Genomic DNA, 15,055 nt, shown 5'->3' on the forward strand with positions numbered 1-15,055 from the left:
ATGAGTCCAGAAATGCCTCTGTGGTAACTTAAATATATTGAGTTTTGGTAGTGCTGAAGTGATGTTGTTGCTGTGATAGCCCAGGAAATATGAGAGGCAAGAATTCTTGTGGGTGGTATCTTTTATTGGACCAACTGCATGGCTGGTCAATGCCTATCTTCAACTAATACCAACCATGCAGTTGGTCCAATAAAAGATACCACCCACAAGAATTCTTGCCTCTTAAATTTACTAGGTAATTTAAGGAGTACAGGAACATAGGAATTTCTACATGGGATCAAACAAGCAGTCTGTCCAGTCAAGCGACCTGGCTAAAATACTGTCCAGTACAAGCTGTTTCACACAAAAGCTGCAAGAAGCCCTTGAGAGGGTCTTGCATTTCCTTATGCCTACAAGCATGAGAAATGTTATTCCTTCCAAAACTACGTGATTATGGAAAAATGCAGCACATGTGAGTCCACGGTTGATCGGAGTGGTTGAATCTGGTGCAGTATCCATATATCTTAAATGCAATGTATGCATATGCAATAGCATATCTACATGGAGTGCAGGTGAATATAGTGCAGTAGGTGTGGATGCAGCACAGTATGCAGCGATGACAAAAAGAAACTGGGAATCAAACTGCAAATGCAGTACAGTATACTCAGTTCTAGTGCACAGTCTTGGAACAGAAAAAAACCTATGTATACACTTACCTGGAGTATCAATTTATCTGAACTATATGTAATAATGGATGCTTCTTAAAGAAACCATATTATTATAAAGGGAAATTAGTAGCTAATGAGCATAGGAGTTAGGGGCATAGCCTCTGAATTCAAACTTCCTAGATCTTAAAGCCTGGAGGTGACAGGTGGGAGAGAGAGGGGAAAAGCCCAGGTCAGACCCAGTTCACTCCCCCTGTCAGTAGCCTCTCTGCCAGTGTGATACAGGCCTTTTTAACGCACAGAAATTTCATGGCCATGTGCCCACATGGGCATGGTTAAGCCCCCTTCTTGTGCAAAGGGGCTACTGGTTGCATGCCAACTGATTTCTAGGGACAACTTAAAGCAATTACGGGGATGGGGTGAGGGGCAGAGGTTGCTAACAAGTGCTCCAAGGGGGGACACTGAGCTGTGCAACACAGGATACTTGGCTTGACCCTGACCCAGTAAAAGGATTCTCATGGTAGCCCATTTTGAAGCTGTTACTGGTGGCACAGAGCTATGAGGCACGTTTCCTGAGTGAGGCATGCTGACCTGTACTAGCAGGCCCCTGCCTGAGGAGCCCCCCTCGTTTCCCAAGGGCAGATCCAGCGGTCTGCAATGAACTTCTCTGTGTGCCATTCAGTCACAAAAAAAGGGCAGCAGGGCTGATCCACCTAACGCCACCTCAACCCCCACCCCCAAACCTCCCTGCAGCTTGGCGCCACGTGAGCACCAGGGGCCGTGCAGCGGCACCAGCTGCTGCTGTGGGCTTAGCCCCCGGCCCCAAACTTCCCTGCTACGGCTGTGGCACCACCAGGAGGGCAGGCGCGTGGCGCTGTGCCAGATGCAGCGGCCCGGTGAGTGGCACCTGCCTTGCACACGCGCCTAGCGCAGGGCATCTCAGCCCACGGGTGGCGACCCAACAGCGGTCGCAAGATTATATGGAAGGGCCACGAACAAACTTGAAAAATGGATTCTCCTTTACAGGAGAGAACAGTGAGAACCGGCGGCTTTCCCCTTCCCCCGCCGGCCCCACACACTGTGCCAGGCGGCGCGGCACAACAGGTGACGCCGGGGGGCGGGGACACCGCTCGGGGCTCGACTGCTCCTGCCTGAGCTCCGCAACGCATGCTCGGCTGGCACCGCCTGGCTGGTGCCGCCAGCTCCGCCCCCCCACCGTAGCCCCGCCTCCCGTCCCAGTGTGCTCGCGCCGCTCTCGCGCTCCCTTCCCTCCCCTCCCCTCCCCTCCCCTCCCTCCCCCCCGCCCGCTCGCTCCCGGCAGTGCGGTGGCTGCGCTGGGAAACATGGCGTCGGAGGGGATGATTTTAACCAACCACGACCACCAGATCCGCGTCGGCGTCCTCACAGGTAGTGGCGGCCGCGGGCCGGACCGGGCTGGAGGGAGGCGGGTGGTGCGGGCCGGTCTCGCTGCTCGGCCGCCTCGCGGGCACCCCCCCCCCCTCCTCCCCCCCCGCGCCAGCCCCGGGCTCCGAGGCGCCGCTGCGCAGGCAGGGCCGGGGCGGGCCGGCCCGGGCAGGGCGGGGAGCCCTGGCGGGTAGAGCCGGGCTGGGCCGCGGGAGCCGGGCGCCGCTGCCGCATGCGGGCGGTTGGGGCTGGCGCGCTCGCTCGGGCCACAGGTGCGCGGGGGGGGGCAGTGGCAGGGGGGGTCCCCGCCAACCCCTTTGCCCGCTGAGGGGAGCCCTGGAGGCATCTGGGCAGCGCCCCCTCCGCGGCCTGCGGGCACGTGCGCTGATGCACGGATGAGCCTCTCATGTCCCCCCTCCCCCGGCCCTGCCATGCGGCGGCTGCTGCACCGCGCGGCTCCCGGCCCCGGAGGAGCCGCCGCGCGTTGCGGGCTACGGGGGGGCAGAGCCCGGAGAGGGGCCGTCCGGCGCCTGAGGGGCCTCGGGGGCCGAAAAGCTTGGCAGAAAGTTGCCGGGGGGCGGTGGGGACGCGGGTGGCCGCCGGCGCCGCCGCGGAAGCTCCCTGGGCAGGGAAGCGAGTCTGAATGTGAGCTGTAGAGGGAAACCCCCGGGTGCTGCTGCGCTGTTCTTGCCGCGGGTGCTGAAATCGCCGCCGGCGGAGCGCAGGGAGCGGGCGGGGGCAGGCAGGCTGGCTGGGTACCTCGGGCAGCCTCAGCCGGAGCGGCGCAGAAATCCGGAGCGGTGCTGAGGTCGCCTGACCCTCAGTGAGAACCAACCGGTTTGGGAAGGTGTGAAAGTCAAAGTGCAAGTGGCTTTTTTTACCTTGTGTTCTTGTCTGCCAAGGCATGGGTGCTCGTGTCTTACGAAAGTTCAGGTGTGTGCAGGGAAGGGCCTGGGAATGAGAGAGCCTTCATTGCATGCTGTGCGTGTCCTTGTGTTGCCTGGCTCGGGTCTTTCCCCTGTTGACTTATGGCTTCGAAAAGTTCTTATTAATTCCTTTTTTTTTTTTTTTTTTAATGTAAAATGATCTTGGCTATAAGTGGTGCTGCAGTCTGTTATGCCCAGATAGTGTGTCAGTGGTCAAGGCTCATTCTTGCAGGCTTCGCTTTAAATTTTTATACTTGTGCATCATAATTGTGACTTTGATGAGAGGGAGGCCTTTTACCCTTCTCAACTAAACCTCCTCCTCCAAACCAAAGCGCACTCCTTTTTTTATTAATGACATGATTTTGAATTCAAGTATTCTTTCCCGCGATGGTAAGGGAGGTTTGGGTACTTAATAATATTAATTGCCTGTTGCAGTTTAGCCAGTGTACATTCACAGACTTGCACTCCTGTTATATAGATGTGCTGTTTGCAAAGGATGCCATTGGCTGAGCTTCATTCTCTTCTCTGGCATTTCAACTTATTGTTTCAAAGTTAATATTTGCATTTTGAGGATTTTCACCCTCTGGATGTTTTTATCTCTTCTCCAGCTGTGAGTTCAGCAAATTTAGTATGCCGTCTATTGAAATTTCTCATAAAAGTGAACTAATAATTGTATGTTGGCTAATGTCTCAAAGAATAAGAGTAGGAAGAGAAATGTTTAATATTAGCACTACTTTTTCTGGCTTAGCTATTTAAACTCATTCAGAAATTAGAAATCAGATAATTAACATAGCATGGGCTCTTTAGCTTTTCTAATTAATATCGTAGTCATATATTTAATTATGTGAGTTAGTACACACATATGTGTTTATCAGCGTAAACACATAGATTTATATTACTGTCCAACTCAGTGTATTTTAATTTAGAATAAATTGGTATTGCAGCATTACAGTAGAAAAGGTTATCTGTGTTTTTGTGATTATGCCTCCTTAACAGTCAACTTATTAAAGGTGCTCTCAGCTGCTTTTACTTATTTTACAGATTGAAAATAGTTCAGTAATAAATGATAGCTAAACTGAATATCTGATCTTGTAACTTCAATTACACTCAAGTAGGTTTTCAGGATAAAGTTATTGTAAATGATCGGGTTGAGTATGTGCTGCTTTTTACAGTTTGCTATTTAGAAATAAACTTTGTTGATTTATCTCTTAGTTTGACAATTGTAATAGTAATAAGAATTCTGCTATCTCTGTGATAGGGTATTTCACACTAAAAAGTATACAACAGTGGCATCTTAATCTCTTGTTCCAATTAATGCTGCATGTTGCAGAGTTGTCAAAGTATTTGTTAATTAAGGGTTGACAGGAAGAATTGAATTTGAAAAGAGGCCAGCATTTCAAAATTAAGATGCTCTTTGAAATTCATAAATTTCCTTTGTATTGTACAACATGTAAAAGCTGACTTGCACACTTTAATTCACACTTATTGTTCTGTCTTTATTCAGGAAGGTGTGGGTTTGATACTCACTTCTGAGAGTGGGATGGGCAGGTATAAACAATAACAAAACTATCAACTTCAGAGCTTTCTGTAAACTTAGGACATATTTCCCCCATGTGTAGGAAATGCCATCGGCTTATGGACAGATAAATGCTCAGTAGTTTTTGTGCAGTGTTCCTTTCAAGACCCTCTCTTTTCAGAATGTGAAGAGTCTGCCACCATTAAAATATCTTAGTATAAATCTGGTGTTGAGAGATAAATGTATCACCCAGTTTAATTTCTAGATTTCAGTTTTCTAACTTGGCTATATTGCTCATCATATATATTAATGGTACACATACAATGGTCATGAATAATAAACATTCACATTAACTCCTATCTGATGAGGTGAATACAGCATTTTATAGGTGCCTATGATTTTTCCCTTTGGCAAAGCAAGGGAATAAGCTAACACAGTCCTCTTGATTAAGGGCTCAGTTTTGTAATCTTTCAGGTATTTTGCTTGTCGGAAAAGAATGTAAATAGCAGAGACAAGGAGGAGAAGCGGAAAGAAACTGATCTACCTTCCTGCTGTAATTAAAAAAAATAAAGGGGAAGTGAAGTGGCTGGAAAACTCCACTGTTAGTGGCCTAACATGCAGTCAGATTCCCATTGACCCAAGAGATGCCAGAATCATTACCATATTTCAGGAAGGAGATGGATCCGATTGCAGCAGTTGGAATGTGTGGATTTTGGGTTGGCCACCTCAGTCATCTGTGGACTCACTGATGACTTCCCTGTTTACTGGGAGACTGTCGGATTTGTATCAAGGAATTGCCAACAACCAACATGTCAGTTGCCAGTTATACTAGAGTACTGTGGTGGGGATCTACCTTTAGGAGAAGTTTCAGCACAAGGAAGTTGGCTAACAGGGCAAAGGAAATAATGTACACAGTATCTAGGCATTATCATGAGTTGATGCCCCTATACAGCAGTGATTCTCAGCCACGAACACCTTGGGGGTGCCACAGTCTTTTGAAGGGTGCCATGAGGTATGAGGAGATAAATGTAGGCTCAGTTTAATCCCTGCCTTCCCATGGCCCTAACCCCACTGTCTGGTCTCTTGGCAAGATAGTAAGCATTGTAATAAATCAGGTTTTGAAATGGGGTGCTGTTCAGTTCAAAAAGAGTTATGATGGGGTATTTCAAGTCAAAGGAGGGGTGCCTCAAGTCCACAAAGGCTGAGAACTTCTGCTATACACTAGCAGGCTATCTTGCATTAGCAGTGATAATGATTGTCATATCATCTGTCCTAACAAGGAAAGAGGTATATTGTGCTATGGAATAAGGTGGCTTAGGGATAACATGCTGCTGCTGCTACTGTACAATGTTATGCAGTATTTAGGCTAGGATTTGAAGTGACCTAGACAAATTAGAGAATTGGACCAAAAAAAAAAAAATCTTGTGAGGTTAAATAAGGACAAGTGCAAAATCCTGCACTTAGGACAGATCAGTCCCATGCACCGGTGTACAGGCTGGGGACCAACTGGCTAAGCAGCAGCTCTTCAGAAAAGGACCTGGGGGTTACAGTGGACAGTAAGCTGATTATGAGCCAGTAGTGTGCCCTTGTTGCACAGAAGGCTAACAGCATACTGGGCTGCATTAGTAGGAGTGTTGCCAGCAGATCGAGGGAAGTGATTCTTCCCTCTATTTGGTACTGATGGGCACGTCCAGATGAGCACGCATGTACCTCTTGCCCCATCTCAAAACCATTTTAGACAGGGCAACAGAAACATGCAGGAATGAAAAAATGTTCCCCACTCGGCAAGTTTGCAGCACGGGGAGAAAATTAGACCCCTGGATATCCAGGAGTCTAAAAAAATAGAAGTTTAAAAAAGCGGAGCAGGGCACAGTCTGGGACCGTGCCCTGAGGCAACCGGAGGCTGGGTCCTCCACGGAGATGCTCTGGCTGCCAGAGCATCACTGTGGTTGGCCCCTCACCCTCATGCTGAAACATGCGGCCAGTCAGGTCGCATGTTTGTCATCAGGGCTCCAGTGCCGGTGAGTAAGAGGGGGAGGGGGGGGGTTGGGGGAGGGGACCGTGAAGGGGACCCCTGCTGGCCCTGTCCACTCCCCCGGCCCTGCCCCGACCCCTGCCTTGCCCAACCCCACCCCCTGCCCGGCCCTTCCTCCTGCCAGTCCCCCCAAGGCCCCAAACCCCTGCCTTGCCCTGCCCTCCCCCTGCCAGGCCCCCCCCCGTTGGGAGACCATAGCCCTTGTGTGGGGGCCGAACCCCTTGTGGGAGGGCAGCAAAATATATATTCATGTATTCATGAATTCATGAAACATGTATTTAGAGTTCACTTTATTATTATGATAAGAGACTTGCTTTAACACTGTAGATATATCAATAAAACATTGCCCAACTGATCGCTCACTCGCTCGCTCATGCGCTCTCTCTCTCTCTCTCTCTTTTTATAGTGGTCTTTTGTTTTACTTGTGGAGGAACATGGATTTGGGGGTATTTTACAGAGTGACTTTGGGGGGTTTTTTTAATCAGGGATTTTTCAGTTTTCCAAAAGGGAACACCAGAATTCCTGCTAGGGAGGCCAGTTGCAGGGCCCTGCCTGCTCAGAGCTGGCACCTTGAACTTAGCTAGCTGTGGCTGACCTCCTGGCCAACTGGGGCCAGGAGGGTATGCTTTGTCAGTTCAAAGCAGGCCACCACACCTGGAACATCTTCCGGGCGATAGCTGCCCAGATGGCTGGGCAGGGGCACACATGGCAGTAGTGCCACACAGAGGCCAGCACTGCAACCACAGTCCACTGGCAGCTGGCCCAGAGAGGCAGATGCCACTGCTGGCTCTGCAGTCCCCATCTGAGTCTGGCAGGTACACAGCAGGTCACAGCCAGGCAGCAGCTCCCACTGCCAAACTACTGCAGTGGGTAGAGGGTGCAGGGAACTCTTAGGGCTGCTTCAGCAGTCCAGCTGGCACAAGGGGTAGTGTCCCCAGGTACCAATTGGCTGGGCCCAGCAGCTCCTGAGAGCTAGTAGCCCTGAGCTACTTGCCAAGGCACTTTTTTATACTGCTGGGACCAGGACAGGACAGCTTTTTATACTGATGGGGCCAGCACAGGTGCTGGCCCCAGGCTCTAGCTCCCCCTGGCTACAGATCTGGGAGGAGCCAGGCAGGCTTATTTTGTTCCACGTGGCATGGTTTGCTCTACAACAAAGTGCATGTCCGAGCACATGCACTGAGGCAAAAAGCCCCGGCTCAAATTTGCACCGCTTCTATTTGAGCTGCTGCAAGCGCACATGCTTGCATATGTGGACATGCCCAGTGAGGGCACATCTGGAGCACTGTGTCCAGTTTTGGGCCCCCCACTACAGAAGGAATGTAAACAAATTGCACAGTTCAGTGGAGGGCAATGAAAATGGTTAGGGGGCTTGGAAACATGGTGAAGCTGAAGGAGCTGGGTGTATTTAATCTAGAGAAGACAAGACAGAGGGGATTCAACAAAGCAGCGTTGGCAACTGCCTGAAGGATGGTTCCAAAGAGGATGGAGCTAGACTATGCTTAGTGGTGGCTGAGAACAGAACAAGGAGCAATTGTCTTAAGTTGCTACAAGGGAAGTTTGAGTTAGATATCAGGAAAAACTCACATCTGTGTAGTAAAGCACTATAACAAGTTACCTAAATGCCTAGAGGGGTGGTGGAATCTCCATCCTTATAGATTTTTAAGACCTAGGTAAACAAAGCCTTGGCTGGCATGAGGTAGTTGGAGGTGGTCCTGCTTTGAGGTCCTGTCCAACCCTAACTTTCTAGATTTGGGGTACAAAGACTTCAGCCATCTCAGTTCTGAGGTACCATGTAAAATCTTTTAAACCTTTTCTTGAAAATGTGTGTGTGGAAAGAAGCCAATCATTTTTATATAACAAAGGCTATTTTCTGTTTATGTCTGAAAATAAGAGTGTGGGACCAAACATCAATAGTCTAAAAGTGTAGTGTATTAGAAGTTCAGTCTAATCGGTAACCAAAATAATGAAAGACTGGATTGTTCCACCAGTCACTTTTTTGGGGATCTTTAAATATGGCTAGCCTGTCACAGAGGATTATAATTTACCATTGAATCTGGGTGCACTGGTAAATCGAAAGGGGACAACTCTACCGCTGTGGCTGTTACTGCCACTGTGTTATTGGACCTTTAGTCCTTTGTTCTCCAAATTCTGAGAGGTGTCCTGACTTGAGGGAGAGGGACACACTCATGTGACATAGTCTGTGATGATGGAAATGGCAAAGTTCTAAACAATGCATGGAATGTGAGGCTTGAGTTCTTGTCGTCATCCTTGCCTTGTTTGTCCTTTTCTTTCCCCAACCTATTTGAACTCTCTTGCACTCACTTTCTCTCTCTCTTTGCAAGCATCTGGCTTAGCTTCATCTCTTGCAATGTGGCTCTGTGGTCTGTGACCAAAAAGGCAGCTAAAAGCAATGTCTGAAACATCCAGAAGCTCATACAAGTTAGACAGATCTTGGCATCCTGATAAGACCGTATGCTAGGTCTGTCTTTTGCCTGCAAGTCAGAATCGGCATCAGAAACAGAAGCTACAACTTCTGTCTTTGCTGTTCCTTTTCTTTTCCTTACCTTTTGTGTGTGCTTGTCTTGTCTTTAGGGATGTAGGATTGGGCTTTGACAGTAGCAGCAGCAACAACTTCAACCCACCTCAACTTTTTTTCTTTTTTTTCTCAAAACATGTTACCATGTTTACCATCTAGAAGTTGGAAGTGCGTTTGTTCCCTATTCCCCATAAAATCTCCCTACAAATAAAGAGAATAGGTGTTAATATTAAAACTAAGGCATTAATTAATGCTTCACATTTTAAATGCTTTGACTGTTCTGCCTTACTTCTTAATAAAGATATAGAAATCCTTTCTTTAATGTGAAGTGGTACTGTGTAACTAAATAGGCCAAGGTCTCCGTACTCAACTTCAAACTTTGTTTAACTGTTTAGTATTGCACAGTAATAAGGTCACATTAACACCTTTACTCTAGTCTCTGGACTCATTTATTTTATCAAAATTAACATAATCAGTACCGCATCGGGGACTTTGAAATAAGAATCTTAAATGGTCAGAATCCTATGTCTCTGCTTGGTAGAAGATATCAACTACCAAGATAGTTGATACCTAGATAGACTCAACATAACTGAAATAAATGGTATTTTAGTATGATATATAAGTATCTAAGTCTTGGTATAACAAATGGGGAACACACATGCATACCTTCTAGCCATAAGAAAAATGTTCTTTATGGTGCATGTGTTTAGGGTCTGGAACAAACTCCCCCCAGAGGTGGTACAAGCACCTACTCTGGACTCTTTAAAAAAAACAGGTGGATATATTTCTTGCTGGGGTCACTTGATCCCAGCTGACTTCCCACCTATGGCTGGGGGGGCTGGACCCGATGATTTCATGAGGTCCCTTCCAGCCCCTAATGTCTATGAAATCTATGACGTCTATACTGTACTGGTCTTATTCATTGTCTGTGCTCTACCAGAATGTCATTGAGTTTAGCACTTGCTTCACACACAAGTCTCATTCTACCAGCTTTGGAGTTAAAGTTTCAGTTTCCTCTGTCCTTGTCTCTTCTGTTACAAAGACCAAGTTCTTATGATTTCTCTGAGAAACTATCTTGAAGAGCCTGGAGGATTCGGTTATTTTTGCCCTTATTCATAAAGGTCTTGATTGACTTCAAGCAAAATGGGAAAACAAATTTTCCTGGTTCACCTGAATTTCAGACATTTATTACAGGATGTGGTGAACTCTTTCATTGATTTCACTCGCTCTCCCCCTCCTTAAAAATATGTCTGATGAAAGACAGGACCTACTTGCAGGCTCTTGTGCAATGTCACATTGTCTTAAGGGTTGTGACAGTTAAAGCTGGTTTGTTCTCTTTATGATCCATGTAACAAAAGACAAGTTTCTTTGGGTAAATGTGATCTCTTTTATTAGACCAACCAAATAGTTGGAAAAAATGTTTTTGCAAGTTTTCCAACTATTTAGTTGGTCTAATAAAAGATACCACATTTAACCAAAAAACACTGTCTGCATACATCCTTAGAGACCAACACTGCTACAGCCAACACCCACATAACAAAAGAGGCATTTCAGCAGCCTTTCCTCTGAGAACTAGGTTCAAGCCAGTGGCTTTTCCCAGGGTCCTCCCTGATCTTTAAATAAAACTGACAGGGGGCAAACTCAAGGCTGCATCCCAAAGCAGCCCACCCACCTGCCTAGGGCAGTCTGCCCTGACTCACCTGCCACGACTTGATTGTTAACTAGATTTATTAAGTGGGAGGCTGCCCATTCCTTGCCCTGATGCCAGGGGGTGCTATCCATGGCTCTGACCCTCCCTATACCAGGGCCCATGCTTCGTGGCATCCTGATTATGATTGGTCCCTGGTCTGAGACCAGAGCAAACTCAGTCCATAGGTTGGGTTCCATTCATTCTCACATTCACGCTGCACCCCACTCTCACAGGGTCCTCTGGCATACCGCCTATTACTGGGCCATACTCTACTGCCCTTGCTCCTCTTGAGCAGCCCCTCTTGGGCCATCAGGCTTCGCTATTTGCACCCTGGCCATAGCGCACGGTCCTTCAGTTCCCACGAGTTCCCCTACTCTACGTGGCCTAGCCTTGTGCCAAACCCCTCACCAGGCAACTGCTCTCATGCTCACACTACTGAGGCTGGCCCATGTACTGTCCTTCAAGCCGCTTTCGCAGCCCTACTCGGTACGCCTCTGGTGCAGTCCTTCAAACCACTCTCGCAGCCCTACTCTGCATCCCAACACACTCAGTACTTCAGGCACCCCCTACTGCACCCTACTCTGAGTGGGCCCTCACACTATGCTCCACAAGCTACCCATTCTGGGATCTCACATCCCTGCTGGGCTCAGGTTTCTCACTAATAAAACACCTGGCCCCCCTTGTTCCCCCTGCTCGCACTATTACCCTCCAGATGGTGGGGCTGGAGTTAAGGCGCCCCAACCCACCTTCCACCAAGGAGGTTCACGGTCCTGGCACTTCTTGGGGGCTCCCCCACCACAAGGAGCCCCACCAGGCCTCCTTACCCTGTCAGGGTGCAGTTTTAGGTCCTACCCAGGACCAGGAGCCTCCAAGCCATCCCCCTAGCTCCTGCTCTTACCTCCAGGATGTTCTATCCCATAAGGGAGCTGGATAGTGCTGCTTCCTTGGCTGGCGCTGCCTGTCTGGCCTATGTTTGAAAATGGCCATCCTAATCAGGCACTGCCGGCTGCCTGCTTCAGCCCTTAAAGTGGCAAGCACCCAAAGGTGCACTGCCACAAAAACCCTTTCTACTAGTTGTCTCTTCAGCTGAAATAATAGGGTGTGTTAGATGTTACAGACAGGAGTAGTTTTTCTTTTTCACAAGTATAGGTCTGTTCTCTGTAGAGTTTTTGGGTTCATCTCTGTATTAGGCCCATAATAACTGAGAGATCTTCCTGTCTGCCAATTGCTCAATGCTCAGACTCCCTCCTTTTCTGTCTTCAGTAATACTTTCTTCTAAATTTCTGTCTTCACTGATCTTAATCAGACAGTCCAGTTGGGCTCTTTGTAGTATGACAGTGTTTTGGGAAAGGAATGATTCTTTGTTTTTATATCTATATGGCGGCTATAGGGCTCTGAAAACTTTTCTCTTGTAGCATGGGAGGGTCACAATATGCAAAAGGGTCAGAACTGCAAGCAGTTGGATAAAGCAGGCTTCTCTGCTTATGTCTCGTGGTTCATTTTCCATGCTTTGCTTCTACCTTTTGGACCATGTGGTATGGAGTCACAGGAGATAAATGGCATAAGCAGTGATTTATTGCTTTTCTACATGATGGTGTAATTTATTTTTATTTTTTTTGGAAGACGGCAGCTGTTGCTCTGAGGGCCCGTTTGCCCACATAAAATAGGGGCCAGCGAACCCTGCTATTTAATGTTTCTTCAATCAGTGTTGAATCACCTAAGTACACGTGTGTATATATGTTTGACATTCAGTGGAATGGGAAACAACCAAATTATAATCCTAGGGAAGTAATCAGAAGATAATAATTGCATCTCTTCTCCACTGAAGGAGGAAAATGATTTCAAGTTTAAGTAGAATTAAAATAAACTTTAAAACTTGCTTTGTATGCTGAGATTTCAGGAGAGTAAGGAAAGTGGCTTTAGTTAAATGGCTGGTCTTTTTGTTTTAATGATGTCAGAGTAAACTGATCAGTCCATATTGTTTAATGCCCAGCTTACAGAAAACTGATATCCAAACATAGCAGCCTTTCTCAGCCTTAGTATTACATTAGCACCAGTTTGGTTTATTTTTTTTTTGAAAGGATAAAGGTCTGTCTACATTTAGGAATGCTGTTAAGCCACATTGGCATTTCACCTGCATTTTGAGATAATGGGAGCAAATGTGCTGGAAAGAAATGAACAAAAAATACTTCTACATTGAAATACCTTGCTTGAAATACAGAATTAAAAAATATATTGAACTTCAAACTTAGCTGATTTTGTAATGAATATCATTATTTCACTGTTTCAGTTATTCAAGAACAAACACTTAATAAGGCAATATATGGAAAAAGGGGTACTTTCATGCTTATTAATTCAAACGTTTCCACTTTTGCCTGAGCTTTCCACAAAGGAAGACCACGTTTAGAACATTTTTGGATTTACATGAAGTCCAGAATACAAACAGCAGCAACAAAAAATGGAGGGTATGGGGGCTAAAAAACAAACAGTAACAGTGTAGTCCTTGTTACTTCAGCTGTTCAAATGAAAACTAGTTCTCATTTTGAGCTTATATGTTTCAAGTACCTAGATATGACTTCAATGTTTCCATCCTGTGCCTGCCTGTAGGCGCTTGACTTTCTGAAACGGTTTACCCTTTGGGTGAAGTATTACAGACTTGGTCTTTATCTACAGCTAAATTATTTTTTGAAAGTTTTTTGAAAACAAAAATAAATTAGGGGAAGTCAATTCTTACATTTTTTTTAATCCTGTAAAAATCGGTGCCGCCTTTAGTGAATAGAAAAGTAACGTCATTAGGTGTAGAAATTTGTTGCCAGGGTGCTCTTATCAACTGATTTTGTTTCTGACCTCTTCGAAGATATTCTTCTGCAAATATGAAGCTCATTTTTGTAGAGGTTTCTTGCTAATTTAATGGAGTGTACTCCTAAATGCATACCTAATTTAGTTGTGAAGTGAGAAAGTTTGCAGAAATTTGTAAAATGGCTTACTTCATTGTACATTTAGCAAGTTAAAAGCTTCATGTTTCCAGAGGTCTACACAACAAAGGTTCGTTCCTATGGAGCTCTCGAGGAGTATGAGATAGCATGTTTAATGTTATCTAGTCAAAACATTTTGCATGTTATAACTCCCCTCCCTTACATTCAGTCTAGGCTCCATAATTAATCATTCAAAAGTATTTTTTCAGTTTTACTTAGTGTAATTTAATTTCTATGACTATATGGAATGTTGTAATTGGCTTACCTTTAGAGAAGGTAATTTTAGTATGTCTTAACTTTTTAGGGCCTGTTCTTATACTGTGAAGTAAATGGCAAACTTTCCAGTGACTTCATTGGTGAAGCTGCCCTGAGCCTTTCTGGGTAGGATGGGATATAAATCTAAACAACAGTATTAAAAATTATTTTTCGATGCAGTAACAAAGCATATTTTTGCAGGAATAATTGTTTGCAAAGGTAATTGAACTGAAAATGTAAGTGGGTTACCTATGCCTACCAACTTTAGTATTGTTCTGTGTTGTGCTTAATAGAAAACTTCTTTATTTTTCTTCTTGTTCTAAAAATAATGTTAAGGAATGCAGACAGTATGATGTAGCAGTTTATTACTTATGTATATTAAGGTATAATTGTGGAAGAACTGTGTATTACAGATAGTGATTGTTTAAAATGTTATATGTGCAATTTGGACTTCAGCATTTCTTGAATTTTTAAATCCTTAACTATTCATAGATTCATAGATGTTAGGGTCGGAAGGGACCTCAGTAGATCATCGAGTCTGACCCCCTGCATAAGCAGGAAAGAGTGCTGGGTCTAGATGACCCCAGCTAGATACTCGTCTAACCTCCTCTTGAAGACCCCCAGGGTAGGGGAGAGCACCACCTCCCTTGGGAGCCCGTTCCAGACCCTGGCCACTTGAACTGTGAAGAAGTTCTTCCTAAAGTCCAGTCTAAATCTGCTCTCTGCTAGCTTGTGGCCATTGTTTCTTGTAACCCCTGGGGGCGCCTTGGTGAATAAATACTCACCAATTCCCTTTTGTGCCCCCGTGATGAACTTATAGGCAGCCACAAGGTCGCCTCTCAACCTTCTCTTGCGGAGGCTGAAAAGGTCCAGTTTCTCTAGTCTCTCCTCGTAGGGCTTGGTCTGCAGGCCCTTGACCATACAAGTGGCCCTTCTCTGGACTCTCTCCAGGTTATCTGCATCTCTCTTGAATTGCGGCGCCCAGAATTGCACGCAGTACTCCAACTGCAGTCTGACCAGCGCCCGATAGAGGGGAAGTATCACCTCCTTGGACCTATTCGTCATGCATCT

General features: G+C 46.2%; 1 protein-coding gene across 15 annotated transcripts in view; it reads left to right on the forward strand.

Moving 5' to 3' along the window:
* The first annotated feature begins 1,899 nt into the window (after positions 1-1,899).
* Positions 1,900-15,055, forward strand: part of GPHN (gephyrin) — a 631,726-nt gene continuing 618,570 nt past the window's right edge. For 5 of the 15 annotated variants that reach the window (XM_059722869.1, XM_059722872.1, XM_059722880.1 and 2 more), the window contains exon 1: positions 1,901-2,051. In XM_059722869.1, coding sequence (XP_059578852.1) covers positions 1,988-2,051 — 64 coding nt within the window. In that variant the 5' untranslated portion in view covers positions 1,901-1,987. Of the gene's footprint in view, positions 2,052-15,055 lie in introns of all 15 variants that reach the window. The other 10 variants (XM_059722871.1, XM_059722874.1, XM_059722877.1 and 7 more) reach the window with 4 other exon arrangements.

This window comes from Alligator mississippiensis, chromosome 2 (assembly GCF_030867095.1).
Source record: "Alligator mississippiensis isolate rAllMis1 chromosome 2, rAllMis1, whole genome shotgun sequence".
Taxonomy (NCBI): Eukaryota; Metazoa; Chordata; order Crocodylia; family Alligatoridae; genus Alligator; species Alligator mississippiensis.